Source organism: Vipera berus (genome assembly GCF_964194415.1).
Source record: "Vipera berus genome assembly, chromosome: 5".
Classification (NCBI taxonomy): Eukaryota; Metazoa; Chordata; class Lepidosauria; order Squamata; family Viperidae; genus Vipera; species Vipera berus.
This window is the reverse complement of record NC_138207.1, coordinates 72,478,953-72,493,456: the sequence shown is the minus strand read 5'-3', so window position 1 is coordinate 72,493,456 and position 14,504 is coordinate 72,478,953. Positions and strand designations below refer to the sequence as shown.

The window sequence follows — 14,504 nt, the reverse complement described above, 5'->3', positions numbered from 1 at the left end:
CAGTTGATTACCATGGGTATGAAGGACAGTGAAAAGACTCCCCACTTTTCCATTCTTAATTGCATTCTCCTTCCTTATTGAAAATGAGGGGAGAAAGCAATATATTGTATTTTAGTATTTATTGCCCTGTTCACCGCCCTGAGTCCTTCGGGAGAAGGGCGGTATACAAATAAATAATAATAATAATAATAATAATAATAATAATAATAATAATAATAATAATAATAATAATAATAATAATAATAATAATAATAATAATAATAATAATAATTATTATTATTATTATTATTATTATTATTATTATTATTATATAACTTGGACATCAGTGCTGACTGTGTACTCCCGAATGTCTATTTTTTTACTTTTCATATATTTTTCATATTCAAGGCAAACACATAATTCTGAATTGGATGAATATCTGGCCAAAATATCAGAAGACGATGAAAAAGAGGTAAGAAAAAGGAACAATAAAATATTGTGAGTTCAGTAAACCTGTGTATAAATTTCTATAAAATGCATTTGAAAAAAAGCTATACAAATGCAGATATTATTGTCTGAGAGAATATTGATTACAATAAAAATATTAATATTGAATTCTAGGATTCTTTGGACTCAGTGTGTACCTCTCAATCTTTAACCAACCTCAGAGAAGGAAAGAAAACATTTTTCATCCCTCATATGACCTTTATATCAGAAATAACACCAGCAAAATTATGCCCACTGTGAGTTCTCATTTTTCCCCACTTTATTTTACTTTTCAATGGCTATTTGTTTTTTAAAAAAAATGCAGATATATCCTTTGGCATATGTAAATAAAATGGCTTCTTCCTCCTCCTCTACCCCACTTTACATTACAATCTTCTATAGAATAGCTGAACTGCAGTTCATTCAAGGTCTCTAGAACAGACATGTCAAACACAAGGCCCGGGGGCCGGATCCGGCCCGCGAAGTGGTTTCATGCGGCCCACGAAGCCATCCTGGAAACAGTGAGGGAACGGCCCCCACTGCCTTGGCCCTGGCCCAGAGATCCTCCTCCTGCCAGAGACCCTCAGATCTGTCCCACTCCTGCCCAGGCCCCCATAGGCACCCTTGATGCGAACGATGTAGAGCTGGCCATGCCCACCCAGTAGGCCATACACACTGTAGCCACACCCACCCAGTAGGCCACGCCCACCCTGGCCACGCCCACCCGGCCCCCTGAGGGCAACTGCAATGCTGATGTGGCCTTCAATGAAATTGAGTTTGACACCCCTGCTCTAGAAGAAGACTGTGGTTAATAGTTCAAGTAGTCCTTGGCTTATGTCCCTTTGTTTAGTGAACTGTTCAAAGTGACAGCGGTGTTGAAAACATAAGACTAATTTCTAAAATTCAGGCCATCACAGCACCCTTGTATTTATGTGATTCTAATCTGGGTACTCAGTGCCCAACTCACAAATATAACACCGTGGTTACTTGATCGCCATTTTCAACTTTCCATGCCAGCTTCCTATAAGCAACGTCAGTGGGGAATTTGGCAGGTGAGGTTGCAAGCCAGTCGTGTAAGTCATTTCTGCTTTTTCTCCCACCAGGCTAAGGTCTCTGCCAACCTCGCCTGCAGCCTCTGCTGTCCCTCCCAGACTTTCCCCTGTAGCAACCTTCCACCCTTGCTGCAGCCTTATTCTTCTTTATCTGGGTTCTTGCCTCTTTCTGCTTAATGATCCATGTGTTTTTGAGCTTACAATAGCAACTGGGATTGCCTAGGATTGCATCACTACTTTTCAACTGCATCACTTAGTGATGGCAATCCTGGTCCCAATTGCTGTCATAAACTGAGGACTACATTTCTCAAAATCAGGAATGTTAACTAAATTACACTCTCCTGTCAATGTCTGGGTACAGATAATCCAATAGGATGACCAACATGTCCCATTGTAACACTAACATTCCACACATTGTTTTAATGATCAGAACCTCAGTCTAGCAAATGTATACAGGTAGTCCCTGATTTACAACAGTTCACTTAGGGACCATTCAAAGTTACAACGGCACTGAACAAAGTGACTTGTGACCATTTTTCTCACTTATGACTGTTGTAGCATCCCATGCTCACGTGATTTACATTTGGATGCTTGACAACTGGTTCATATTTATGACCGTTGCACTGTCCCAGGATTGTGTGATCACCTTTTACGACCTGACAAGCAAAGTCAATGGTGAAGCCAGATTCACTTAAGAACCATATTACTAACTGCAGTGATTCACTTAACAAATGTGGCAACAAGAATCGTAAAATGGGGCAAAATTCATTTAACAAATTTCTTACTTAGCAACATAAATTTTGGGCTCAATTGTGGTCGTAAGTTGAGGACTACCTGTAAATGCATGTTTCATTTTTTTATGAAGAAATTAATGTGTAGGTTTTTTTGTCTGACAGTATGGTTAAATAAAATATTAACTGTAATTTGTTTATTTTTAGAGAAGAACAGAAGAGAAGGGAAAAGGTCAAAATGGAGAAATATTTTATTAAAATATATTACAATAATAAATTGGTCTCTTGCACTCCGGAGTTTTCTCTACGTGATGATTTTAAAGTTATATTTCAACAACATTTTAGAATTCAGATTTTAAACTGGTCTGAATCCCTTCAGCTAGAGGTATCTGTGCAGATGCAAATTGTTCCATAGAAAATCTAATCATCTTCTCTTTACAAAACCTTCATCTAATTGGAAGTTGTTCTGTTCCTATTATTTTAAGGGAAATTTTTATATTTAACTATTTTATCTTGGAATGAGCATGTAGTTGACATGTTTGTTGAATGAACTTACTGTGTGCTCCATAATGTTTGAAAAGATAATGTGCTGTGATTAGCAACCCCTTACATTCCAGGAGATTAGGCCCGTTATCCTTTTGCAAATGTACCTTGGAGTTTGACATTACAATGTCTGTGGTCTCCTTAAATGGTATCCACCAATCTCCAAAATAAACAATAATCCCCCTAAAAGGGCAGAATCTCAAGAAATAGCTATGTCCTGTGCATTGTTTTGTTAATATGTGATTTCAAAAGTTTGATTTTGATTACATTTAATTTTTTTTTAGTATTTACAACAACATTGTGCCTTCACTATAGTGTAAAATCATGCAGTGCTGCCCTCTGTCTGAAAAAAGTGATTGGCCCTAGATATTATTTATGTATTATTGATTGCATTCTATTTTGCTTTCTTTCCCTGACTATTCTATTTTTTTTGAGAATTTAAGTTAATATACGGTACCTGGCAATCTTTTCTAATTTTATTCTTCACATCAAGAACCCTCCCCCCCATGACATAGTTTGGAACGAGGGAAAACAAATGGCCCAAAACTATTCAGCAAACTGGGAAGATAGGAACCTTGATCTTTCCCAAAACTTACACATTATACTAGATTATCTCTGCTTATGTAGAAGCAAATCATGAAAAATAACCTTTTAGGTCTAGATCAGGGGTAGGCAACCTCGGCTCTTTTATGACTCATGGACTTCAACTCCCAGAATTCCTGAGTCAGCTATGCTGGGAGTTGAAGTCCATGAGTCATAAAAGAGCCGAGGTTGCCTACCCCTGGTCTAAAAGGTAAAGGTAAAGGTTCTGCCGTACATGCATGCTAGTCGTTTCCAACTCTAGGGGCCGGTGCTCATCTCCGTTTCATAGCCAAAGAGCCAGCATTTGTCCGAGGATGTCTCCATGGTCATGTGGTCTAGATAGATATATTTATAATATTAATCTTAGAGGTTATCTGTATAAAATATCTGGGACTTTTTATTGTGGCTTTTTCTTCTTTTTACTTTGGTTAATTAATTTCAATTCTTTGACACAGAATGCTTTATATTGTATTATATATTACATTGTAGATTATGGAGTCAAATAAAAACATGTTGCTGACCAAATTGTACTTGCCTCTTCCTAATAACTGTATTTTGAAAAGCAAGGATGTTTTGGATGAAGTAGAGTTTAGCTGTGAACAGCAAGTTAAACCTTCAGCTGGAGCAGTGGGAAGCAGTTAAGTTACTACAATAATATTTCTTCAAATTACTTAGATAACTGTGGCTCTCTACAGTTTCATGTAGACTGGTGTAAATCCATTCTGTTTCGCTGCATATATTTACAAGGCAGACTTTCATTTTCACTGTGAGTTTTTTTCTCCAAACAAAACGAAAGAAAAAAGTATTTGGTATTAAATTTAGAGGCAGAAAAAGATTTAAGTATAATTTTGAAAAAGATGTCTTTGAATTTTGCCTTTTCTTTCTTTTATTGGTAAAAATAACTTGTTCATTCACAGTGACTCTGGGCTTCTTATAGAGATGCTGCAGCTTTGCACTGTATCCTAGAATGACCTGTCATGCAATGGAGAAGAAGCAGCTTCCATGAAAAGCTGGCATTGCTATAAACCTCTTAAGGCTGAAAGCAAGCATAATATCTTTCGGTTCAGATATGTTTTTTTTTAAAAAAGTGCTTGTAACCCTTTTCAAATGTAACATTTTTTCCCTAAATTATTTAAAATTATTTTCAAAGTCCTTGTTTTGAAATTATTTGTTTTTATTGCCATTATTTTTAGTAATATATCTCAAATGATCATGTGTGCCAAGAAGAAAAATTAGTAAATTAGTGATCCTCATGTTTTCATTGCTAGCTGATGTATATTTCAAATTTGTTGGAACAGATTATAAGGCTATGATTGGTGAGATAAAGAATCTTTGCTTATCTGAACCATTTAAAAGCAGATGCTCTTATACCTATTTTTATCAATCAGATCGATTTAATTGTGATTCATTTGACCCTAATTTTAAGCTCCAAAGATTTGTCGTTAGAAAGTGAGCAATCTGTTTGTCTCAGAAGTTAGCACCTAAAGTTACATGCCACAGTGAAGATGTGTGGCATTTAAAGTGAAATGAAAGTCTGGTGTTGCAATAATGTTTGTTTGGGTTATGTTTATATTGCAGATGTTACTTTTTTTCTTGGTGAAAATCAAACAGAAGAATTATGTATTATGACATCAGGAAAATTAATTTATTCTTTATCTTGGACAGTTAATGACAAGGGTATTCCTTTGGCTCCTACTTTTCAACATGCAAATATTTCTTCCAACAGGTAATATTTATGGATAAGTTTCACTGTTAGTTATTTGCTTGGCAGATTTTTAAGTATTTATTTATATTTTTAATTTGCTTTTATAAAAAAATATCTACAATCTAATTTTTATTTTTCTGCAATCTACAAACTGCCATGTATCTTTTTTCCTTGTCTTGCAAGGAATCTACGAGTTCTAATTCATGCTAGAGATAGATTGTGTATTTTCATAAATTGAGGAAATACCTACTGTATTTTTGTTTTTGCCTCAGTAATCATTTGAATTATTATCTTGAAACCAGACTGATAGAATGAAGCTAATCTAATTGCATATATCTATGTTACTTCTGCACTTCAGTTTGAGATAATTACAAATTGCAGGCTTTGGCTTAGCATGGCCATGCCTAGCTATTTCTATAAGTCCCCTACCCCCCCATTCCAAGAAGCATTAAATTATATTATTTATTTTATTGGAATTCTGAAAACTCATAATTTCTCATGACTCAATTCAATTAAACAGGCATGGAGGAGGCATGAAATGGATATAAATACAGATAGTCCTCACTCACCAATCACAATAGGGACTGGCAATTGTTAAACTGCAGTTTTTAGATTTAGATTTTATTAGATTTATATACCGCCCTTTTCCCGTAGGACTCAGGGCTGTTTACAAGGTGTTTAAAATATCAATACAAAAATTAAAAAACAATTAAAAATGATTAAATTCAATCCCTACATGTTTTTTAGAAGACACCCAGAACTGGCACAGCACATTCTCTTAAGGAATCATGAGTTTCCAAAAGCTAACAAGTCTCCTTTCTCAAAATGTAAGAGAAAGTAGTAGAACTATTACTACTATTTAATAAGTTATTTAACAGTTACTAAGTGTGATGTTACATTATCGCACTGACTTATAATGCCAGTTCTAGTCATTAATCAGATCACTGCAGATTGTTAGTTGATGTCATGTCACTGAGACTTGCAATTCTTACCAACTTCCTCATTGTAAATAGTGATCACATGACTATGGGGCATTGCAGTCATTGTGAATGTGCATGGTTTGACAAGCATCTGAATTGCAATCATTTGACTTCAAGGACCAGCCATTAGTCTTTATTTCCAGTGCTATTATAAATTCAAACCATCACAGAATGACTAGCTGGTAAGCGAAGACTTTCTGTAATACATTTCAGGTTTTGCTCGGAAAGTGGGAAAATGTGGGCATTAAGATTTGGTACTGCATAGATCCAGGACATAGATGACATGTATTACTAATCTTCTTGCTATGGCATAATCTGTCTCCAAATAACTAGCTAGGAATCTATCATGGATGGTGTTAGAAGTTCTTGTTTTTATTTGTTGTAGCTACCTATGACTTGGCTTTTTATGCTGCTGCTGCATGCTGGATGCAGTTTCTGGGCCCATAACCTGTTAGAAATTCTGTTTATATAAAGCACCACACAGAGCAAACAAAGTACAATCACCATGTGCTTTACTATATAACTGTAACAGGAAACTCTACTAAGAACAAAAGAACATAGAGTATACATACCATAAATCCAAACTTGCAAATACTGCCATCTACTGGCTGAATACTATTGTAGTTGTTGCATAAAAATACATTCCAACAATGAATTCCAACAGATGGCCAGTTGTAAGTATGTCATTTGTTACTTTCCTTTATGCTTAATAGCCATCATTGGAGGTCCAGTGGTCCTTGTGCCTTAGGCTGGGCCCGACATGAAATTTCCCCATTTTGGGCTTATACCAGAGTCTAGATCACAGCTTCTCCTCAGAATGAAAACAGACTGATATTCCCAATCCAATGTACATATTCAGCTTATTATCATAGCTATTATTGCTACAAAGTTTTCCTAAAACTATCTATAAATTTAGATCTTACCCAAACCTAAGAGGTGCACACTTTTATTCCCCCAAATGATTACTTTCTTAAATTATTTTGAGTGCAGCACAATTTTGCACCCAGTAGCACACACTTCAAACATACAACCCTGTTGACTTCTTTGAAAGGTCTTTTCCACACTCTTATGATTTAAGGCCTGTTTCTACATCCTTAAATTAGTAGCTCTGACTGTTTGATTTGAAGTCCTGGAATACAACTTGCAGTTCATATGCAGTGACTATTTTAAAATGTTAAAATAAATCTATATTCTTTTGCAGTCGTCCCTTTCCCCCCATTATAGCATCATAATGAGACTGTTATTTCATATTACATTTTTTTTAGTGTACCAAGGAACATCAGTTCAGAAAAAGGAACAGGAATTTGGTGGCATTCTGATATCCAGAAACTAGTTGACTGGGCAAAAGACATAAATATTGACCCAAATGATCCTTACTACTCAGATTTGTTTGAGTTAATTATGGTAATGATGAAATTTCTGTAATGGAAGTTTCAAGTTTTCTGAAAGAAACTGTGTAATAAACCTTCAAGAATAGTATCTTCTTTTTATTTATTTATTATGTATTTTTTATTCTAAATAATAAATTAAATACTTAGAAACACTGATCAAGAAATTAAATCAGGATTTTGTAATAATTTTTGATAACTAGAAAGTTTGTATATAGTGTTCCTTTTTAACTCTTCATGATCCTATAGCTTATTTATTAATTGTATAAGAACCAAGTTTAGACTGTATTTTATTCTTTTATCCAATTTGTTTCATTGCACCTTTGATTCCTCCTTAACAAATATGAGAATACAAGTAGAGTTTATATATATTTGACAAAACAAAATCTTACAGTATGAGCAGATACAGAAGAAATTTCTCTCTCATAATACAGGACAATTGAAATTGATTGGCAATATACACAGGAGTGGTGTGGAAGCACTTGTTCATATAATCTGATATGGAATTGACTCTCAAAATACTTGTAGTGATTAGTTTGTATGTTAGGTGTCTATAAAATAAATTAAATGGAAGGATGAATACTTATTTGAAGTATAGATATCTATTAACTATAATAGTTACATGATTCTCCAGACAGAAACAGTATAACAGTGTGAGTTTCTTGCTTTGAATTCCTAGATGCATCTTTTTGACTACTTTTAGAAGCTGACTTCTGTTTGCCAAACAAAGGTTTTCATAGCATTTAAGCAACAGTTCTACTATTTCCATACATATATACCTAACTTTTTAAAAGAAATTAAAAGTCAATTATTTTCTGAATAACTTTGTTTTTCCAAAACACTTTAGCTCTCCTTATGCTTATTTAGTGGCAATTTGTTTTGCAGATTTAATTATATTTTCTCCTCTTCAGCATATGAACAATCTTCATATCAGTAAAGTTTTAGTATTTACTGATTGTATTTAGCAAAATTTTCCCAACTTACGGTATATTTGTTATTTTTTAATAGTATGCACGGTCTCAGGAGAAAAGTGATTCAAAACACTTTCGCCTTGAACAACTGCAAGAAGATTTTAACTTTGCTACCGCAGAAGATATTCAAAATTGCAAACGTTTCCGGCTGTTACAGTTTAGGAACTTAGGACAGTTGGGCTTCTACTGTTTTCAGCAGATTCCTCTCTTTGACAAAGAAATTCCAGACACAATTTTTCAGGTATTTTACTTTAAGAACAAATATTGAAGTTTAATTTTGCATTATGCATTTACACAATTTTCCACTTTTACCTTGTCCAATGCCTAAGCTAGTTGATGTTGGCCTGGTTCTCGATGCTATAACAGTGAGGGAAAGCTGGGAGCCACATCTAGGCATACTGCATGCTTTTTTGGAAGGTTTCTGATTATGGCTTTGTACAGGTGCATCAACACATACAAAGCTGAGCATTTAAAAGAATCACAGTGATAGGTAAGCATTGGGGAATTTGAAAAAAACAACAGAAGAAGGTAATGGGAAACCACTCCATATAATGGCAACAAAATTCCATGAAATGACTTTGTGGTTGATAGACCCAGGGCTTAGCTTTTTACAAATTCAGTTTTTCTCATGGATCAACATCTTGCATGCGTTAATTATACCATACATTCTATATTCAATCCTCACATTGTCATAAAAGCTATATGATTTACAAGTGGTGGGACATTTTTTTAATACTTAAATTATATATCAGCAAAAAATGAGGTACTGAAATATTAGATTTCTATAGGAAAATGTAGCTATAACTGTATGCAATAAATAGAAAGTACTACTCTAAATGCTAAGTAATTGCTACTTAAGACCACAAGAATCTATATCTTACAAGAAGGTAGAATATAGTTATGACGACTTATCTTTTGTTTGTCTGAACAGCCTAGTGTTACTTTTAATTGATAAAAACAATCCATTTCTTCTTTCAGGAACATGGAGGCCAATTGGAAAAGGACATGTTTATGACAGATATGGATCCTATTTCTGCACAAAGAAGTAGTTCTGCCAACTTTGTTAGGATGGTATGACAGTTTTAATATAATAGAAAATGAATGGTTGGAAACTACTTACTGCATTGAAAATAAAACAATGTAATATTCAATTTCTATGAAACTTAAGGACAGTTGTTTTAAGATAAGTTAACGTTTATTGTCACTTTTTTATATGAATACACTGGTGCACCTTAAAAAATTAAATTCTGATGCCTGCTCTCAAAATAAATAAATATATAACCATACACATACATACACTTTCCAAAACACTAGCTCTCCTTATGCTTATTTAGTACATTAAGGGGTCCTTCAAATGAAGATCATATCATAAGCCTAAATTAAAGCCAATAGATTTCTTTTTCCTGCTTTGAAAATTTGTATCATAAATATACAGATTAAAAATAAGTAGGAAAAGGACAGAACCATGTTAAATATACTATTGAGTAGAATCTCACTTGAACATGGGTATTTTAATACAATTACAAACCTTGCAGAGAACTGCATGTTCCAATTAGGACTACGGTATATACAGACTTAATATATCTTACACATAATAAGCTGTTTTGATTTCTTTATCTCAAGCAATTATCTTGCATGTAAGGATTAATCCAGTGATATTGGGCCAATGCAAGAATTCCTCCATTCCTGTCATTCCCTAAATCTCAGTACAAATTGTATTGTACTGAATAAATAATAAAGCACAATATAATTTATACTGAAATTCATTTCTTGACTTGCATTCTTTTTTGAACATTCAGTCTAGCAATGGAATGTTCTAGAAAATGGAAAATGTAGCAAATTATTGCTTCTAATGAGGTATTACTTTATTTTACTAATTTAATTTTAATAAATATAATTATAAAGCCTACTTTGAGGTCTACTTCTAAGAGCAGAAAAGGTGCATGAGTGAATTGAACAAAATCCTACTTATAGGTGGTTATTCTTGCTCACAAACTCATTTAATTTCTGACAATACAGAGAGGAAGGATTTTGCTAACAAATATAATGAAATAAAATTTATATTTCCCCCTAAAAACAAACATTTTTGTTCTAAAAATCTGTTTCCTTATATAGGATTTGATCAGATTGAGACAAAAATTAGTAACTCTGATGCCATCATAATGTGTATGGTTTGATCCTCAAGAGCAACATGTACCTTTTTACATACCTATTTCATAGCAACAAAATGTTTACTCAACCTAACTGCTTCAAGCAAAGCCTGTACTAGATAATTCAACGTAAATGTATTTGTTTCTGTTGGCGCTCCCAAAGCTTTAACAACATCTAAATATGAATAAGGGATAATATTTGTAGTTCAGGATTGAAATGAGAGGTCCTTGGCACTCTCTTAGCTTGCTTTTTTTTGTAGACGTTTCATTACCCAAACTAGGTAACATCATCAGTGTTAGTGTGATGGTTTAAAGCCCATTAGTGCTGGCACTGATGATGTTACCTAGTTTGGGTAATGAAACTTCTATAAGAAAACAGTCAAGCTCAGAGAGTACCAAGGACTGCTCAACATCTAAATAAATGTTGTTTCTGGCTTAAACTCATGTTGATTAAATTTTACCAAGAACTTATGCTTTTTTTTTACTATGTTGTTTTTAGATGCGAAATCAAGTTGCAAAACAAATTTTGACCATTAGGCACAAATTTAATTTATCAGATCTTGTGAGTGATTATGAAGAAATTATATCAATGAGGTACATAATTTTAAACAAGTTCTTTTAAAATGGCCCAGTGTGGATACAGATGCTTAATATGAACAATATAAAATTCTAATAAAATTGGAAGGTTAAAAAAAAGTCTGAAAGATCTCATTTATTATTGAAACACTAGAACAAATATAGTTTTACAGAATGATATGCTTTGTGGTGTCTTTATTTTCAAATTGTTTTATAAAACCAATTAAGCTCTGTACACAGTTTTGTGCATATATTTCAAGATTTGAGAAGTGGTAAACACCATTCCCTGCTACAGTATCATTTGCACTATGACATCAATGAACAACCTGTTTAAGCAAGTAAACTGCAATAATAAGAATCCTTTGGGCACACATAAGGACTTCCACATGAGTTGCAACCAGCAGCATTCATTGGGAGAGACTCAAAAAAGTCAAGAAGATGGTTGCAGCAGTGTGATTGTCGCCCCCCACCCTTTGTATGTGCATGTGGTCAACACATGTACAAAAACTTGATTACAGTGCTGCAGCCATCAGCTTGACTTTTTTTTTATACACATACACACACACTGCGGATGCTCCTTGTTGCAACCCTACACAATGTACTTTAAAGCGAGGGTGCTCTTAGTTCCTAGTAGCTTTTGCATAACACAGTCTAATAAACTGTGATTTTATTTATTTATTTAATAATGTATTATGATTGTTGTTGTGGGTTGTTGTGGGAAAACTAGGAAGAGGAACTAGTATTAGGTATGTTCAGTGCCTTGAAGTATTATAAAAATGATAAATAAATAAATGAATAAAATGGTCACTAGGCTGAAAACTGTTATGCATTGCAATTCCATTGAATAGCACTAAATAACAAAAATAGTGCTTCACCCTGCTAGTCTGTACAGGTATCAATTTTACTGTATGTCATAATTTTACTGTATGTCATAATTTTACTGTATGTCATAGACTTGAGGTTCTTTATTTTATATTGTGTTCTACAATTGCTTTTACTATGTTGTAATATTGTTGTTTTTATCCTATGCATGCAGTCAGCTATTGGTACATGATAAATAATTTCAGTGTTAGAATTTTAATCTGATCAAAATAGCTGCTTTAATTCTTCATTTATTCTAGCCAATTGAGTAATGCAATTTTCAAACTAAGTGAACGCAGAAGACATTTGAAACCACAAAGGAAAGAGAGACGAAAGGTTGCAGCCCAGGCAGTTTCAGATGGAGATGTTAAACTTCTTATCAGAATATTGAGAGCATATAATATTCCTGCAAGGAAGGCACCAGCATCTAAGTAGGTGCAACATTCAATGAATGTAAAGAAGGTTTTTTTTTTAGCAAAACAGTAAAATACAGGCTGTTCATTATAGTAAAACAAAAATACAGTAATCTACAATTGCGGCAGATTATCTTGCAGTGTGCACACTACAAAGTAATTTGCCGCAATTGTACTGATTTTATAATTTAGTTCTTTTCCTCATGAATATTAAGAATATATTCCACAATACTAGTAAAGTAACTTAAATACCACCAGGTGAAAGACAGAATAAGAAAGACACATTATTTATGCTAATGGAAAAATATTTGCAAGAAAATGTAATGAAAATCAAATATTAATACAATTCTACAATAACTTGTTAGCTCTTAAAACAGCATATGGTACCATTTTGTTATGTTTTTATCAAAAATTCCACTGTGCTTTAAAATATTATTTTAATGTCTGGATATATAGAAAAGTCTGCTGAAATTATTTATGGTAGTACAAAAGTGAAAGATTGAAGGCAAAAGAAAGGGATGGCACAGGATGAGATGGTTAGATAGTGTCATTGACACAACAAACATGAATTTGGGCAAATTCTGGGAGACGGGAGCCTGGCGTGTTATGGTCCATGGGGTCATGAAGAGTCAGGCACAACTTAGCAATTGAACAACAGTAACAAGGATTAAAAGTAACGAAGTGTAAACATGTTAGTTTGGGAAACAAAAGTTCTAGTAGATTTTGAAACAAAGGGGATTTTTTTTCTTGAAATAATGTTTCATTTGAAAAGCATAGCTGTCTTTCAGAATTACTATTCTGGAAATAACTGGAATTACTAGAATATTGTATGTAATAAAACATAATTTCTTATCAGAGATTTATAATATACTATATAGCAATAATAGGCATTGGGGCACATTTCAAGATGTTTTCTCTGGATCAGTCTCATTAACTTTAGTGGAATGCTTTCATGCTAAATTTATACACAAGCAGAAGCAGTATTATTTCCAAACAAACACAAATCATTATCAATTTTGAGAACCTTGGCTTGAATAAACTTTTCATTTCATTTCCTATAGTGTTACTACCTCATATTTTACTTATCCTCACATTATTCAACTGATTCCTCATTTATCTTCCCCTGAATTACTCATTATCATACAATTTCTCTAAAGCTGTAGTATTCAAATTGTCATCTCATAACTACACATGGTCCTCACATCCTTTTTTTTGCAATTTCCATAACATTTCTGAATATGAAACTTAATTTCAGAAGTTGCCTGTTATTTTGAAATAAGAAACACATATAAGCAGAAGAATAGCACTTACTACACTACTGTCCGGTTATCACCTCCTTTGCACTGACAGAGGAATGAATGAATGAATGAGCAAACTTGTTTATGCTCACTCTTCTTTTCCATACTGTCTATATTATTTTGGCAGATATGTCTGGCTGCACCAGCACCTTCCTCTAAACAATATTCTCTGTGTTGTCCCACATACAGGTTCTGTGCTAGAGCCAAACTTTATTCAGAAAACTTCTACAATTTAGACAGTAACCCTATCTGCACACTCAAGGAGAATACTCCTTCCTTTTTTTCTAGACTAGAAAAAAATGTGTATCAGATAATTTAGACATTAATGCATTTACCAGTCATGAATAAATGATCCTTATCCAATCTCTAATCATGAGATAATACATGAAATAGATGCATAAGAATGTAAATCAGGTTACAATAAATGAAAAATTCTGAATGAATATGTGACATATTTCTCAGTTGCCTTGTTTACAGGGGGATATCTAGCTAATAGTTTGCATTTATATAACTTGTATTTCCTGAAATTTCTATATGATTTATTGTTACAATGCATTAACAGAAGCAAATTACAGTAGAAAATAACTTTTGATTGATAGCAGTAGAAGCAGTCTATTACCAATATCCATGTTTAGCAACAAAATCAAAGTTTTGCTGAGGTGATTCTTCTGATTAGACTTTTCTAAAAGTAATGTCATGCCAACTTATATTTTATCATGCCTCCCTACCGCATTGCCTTGTATTAGCAAATTTGAGTTACAACTTTTACTCAGATTTTCTTTAGATTAA

General features: G+C 33.5%; 1 protein-coding gene across 1 annotated transcript in view; it reads left to right on the top strand.

Moving 5' to 3' along the window:
• The window catches only part of CC2D2B (coiled-coil and C2 domain containing 2B), a 56,478-nt gene that overhangs the window by 11,793 nt on the left and 30,181 nt on the right, over positions 1-14,504 (top strand). The window contains exons 7-17 of the mRNA XM_081329944.1: positions 388-451; positions 601-722; positions 1,373-1,517; positions 2,466-2,633; positions 3,863-4,010; positions 4,952-5,099; positions 7,324-7,462; positions 8,455-8,658; positions 9,396-9,488; positions 11,067-11,161; positions 12,265-12,435. Coding sequence (XP_081186070.1) covers positions 388-451; positions 601-722; positions 1,373-1,517; positions 2,466-2,633; positions 3,863-4,010; positions 4,952-5,099; positions 7,324-7,462; positions 8,455-8,658; positions 9,396-9,488; positions 11,067-11,161; positions 12,265-12,435 — 1,497 coding nt within the window. The remainder of the gene's footprint in view (positions 1-387; positions 452-600; positions 723-1,372; positions 1,518-2,465; positions 2,634-3,862; positions 4,011-4,951; positions 5,100-7,323; positions 7,463-8,454; positions 8,659-9,395; positions 9,489-11,066; positions 11,162-12,264; positions 12,436-14,504) is intronic.